The 2,500-nt window shown below is 39.6% G+C and overlaps 1 protein-coding gene across 1 annotated transcript in view; it reads left to right on the top strand.

Moving 5' to 3' along the window:
* The window catches only part of LOC127426649 (alpha-actinin-2-like), a 40,187-nt gene that overhangs the window by 9,986 nt on the left and 27,701 nt on the right, over positions 1–2,500 (top strand). The window contains exon 6 of the mRNA XM_051673589.1: positions 216–294. Within this exon, the coding sequence (XP_051529549.1) occupies positions 216–294 (79 nt within the window). The remainder of the gene's footprint in view (positions 1–215; positions 295–2,500) is intronic.

Below are 2,500 nucleotides of genomic sequence, written 5' to 3'. Positions count from 1 at the left end.
ACATTATATTTAATATGGTGCATAAATGTTCACATTCTTATACACTACATAACTGAACATAACAATTAGACATTATCTTCCTTGTGGTTTTGATTAAATGATTTAAAATATGAAGTTTTTTACCTAAACTGATCAATGTTAGACACACGACTGTCTTAACCAGATTTACAAGAGAGTTTTCCGCTCATGTCTGATTCTCCCATCCACACATGTAGTTGGAAGGACGGTTTGGCGTTCTGTGCGCTCATTCACAGACACAGACCTGACCTGATCGACTACGCCAAACTCAACAAGGTCTCTGTTAGTCCATGCATGCCAGAGCTACAGAAAACGCCCATTATACTCAAGATTAACCGACCCAAACTCCTTTGTGTTCAAGCATGCTGTTTGTATTCTCACTGGTTTTATCAAAGCTTGAGATATGCTTAAATATCTGTCTGAGTGTTGTTTGAGATCTCTGCTGATTTGTGGTTTAAGCAGATTATTGTATCAGTTAAGTAATGAATGAGCCAGTATGTCTTATATAGATCTGATTAATTAAATTAACTTATGCAAAGATGTGTCAGTGCAGATAAATCATTTTAACTATGTAAATTCACTCAGGACTGAGAGTTTAAAGTCTGTCAGTTTACGAGGTCATTTCTGGTACAGATGAGGAGAGCTCTATATTTAAAGATGTGAGCAGTTATCAGGTTTTCCTCTGGTCTCGAGTGATGTGTGTAATTTGAGTCTTCAGACAAGGGCTTTACTCGGGCTTTAGCAGTTCCTCTGTCTCGTACAGCTGACATTTAGACTGAAATCCTTAAGAATCACAGTCTGGATCGACACAAAGGTTTGATAAGCCTGATCTGACTGACAGAAACAAGATCAGAACTGTTTAACAAACCGTCAATGGACAAGTAAATGCATGAAGAGTGCTGTGATCTAATGTGAACATGATGAGTAAAAATGTTATCAAAACAGAAAACAATGCAACACACACACACACTCACACTCACAAACACACACACACATGCGCACACACACACACTCACAAACACACACACTCACAAAAACATACACACACACACACTCACAAACACACAATCACAAAAACATACACACACACACTCAAACGCACACACACACATACACACTCACACTCACAAACACACGCACACACACACACACACTCACAAACACACATACTCACAAAAACACACACACACACACACACACACACACACTCACACACACATGTTGGTACAGCTATCATTATGAGGACTCTCCATAGATATAATGATTTTTATACTGTATGAACTATAGATTCTATCCCCTAACCCTAACCCTACCCCTAAACCTAACCCTCACAAAAAACTTTCTGCATTTTTACATTTTCAATAAAACATCGTTTAGTATGTTTTTTAAGTGATTTGAATTATGGAGACACTAGAAATGTCCTCATAAACCACATTTATAGCATAATACCCTTGTAATTACCAGTTTATAACCTAAAAAAAAAAGTCCTCGTAAACCACTTAAACCTGCCCACACACACACATGCAAACACACACATACAAACAAACACACAATCACAAAAACATACACACACACACACTCACACTCACAAACACACACACACACTCACACTCACAAACACACACACACACTCACACTTACAAACACACACACGCACACACTCACACACTCACAAACACACATACAAACACACACACACTCAAACACACACACACACACATTTTTACATTTTCAATAAAACATCGTTTAGTATGTTTTTTAAGCTGTTTTCCTCATGGGAACCGACTGATTGTCCCCACAGCATCAAAAATTTCGGGTTTTACTATCCTTATGGGGACATTTGGTCCCCACAAAGTAATAAATACCCACATACACACTCACACAAACACACACACAAAATTACACACACACAATCTGCATCTTCTCACTTATGAAGCATCCGCGCATCTTACCACGTGACTTGTTGAGCGCGTTACCACGGAGACGTAGCGCGTGTAGAGGCTTCACATTATTCTCTGCGGCATCCACGCACAACTCACCACACGCCCCACCGAGAGCGAGAACCACATTATAGCGACCACGAGGAGGTTACCCCATGTGACTTTAACCTCCCTAGCAACCGGGCCAATTTGGTTGCTTAGGAGACCTGGCTGGAGTCACTCAGCACACCCTGGATTCGAACTCGTGACTCCAGGTGTGATAGTCAGCGACAGTACTCGCTGAGATACCCAGACCCCCCTATGTTTAGATATTTAGTTGTCTTGCAGTTTGTGAGAGGGTTTTGCGGATCACTTAGACAGGGCTTAAAGTTATGTATAAGTTTTGTCCTGGACTTAAAATGAACTTGTGATGTTGTAAAAAAATAGCATAAAGAGTTTTTAATTATGACATTCAACTTTATGACAATTAAACACATTTCCCCCCCTAAATTCTCAAAAATCTCATTAGTTCAGTACAGTAATTAAAATCATTCTGTGTGGAC

This window comes from Myxocyprinus asiaticus, chromosome 36 (genome assembly GCF_019703515.2).
Source record: "Myxocyprinus asiaticus isolate MX2 ecotype Aquarium Trade chromosome 36, UBuf_Myxa_2, whole genome shotgun sequence".
Taxonomy (NCBI): domain Eukaryota; kingdom Metazoa; phylum Chordata; class Actinopteri; order Cypriniformes; family Catostomidae; genus Myxocyprinus; species Myxocyprinus asiaticus.
Note: the sequence above shows the minus strand (reverse complement) of the source record. Positions and strands in the feature narration are given on the sequence as shown.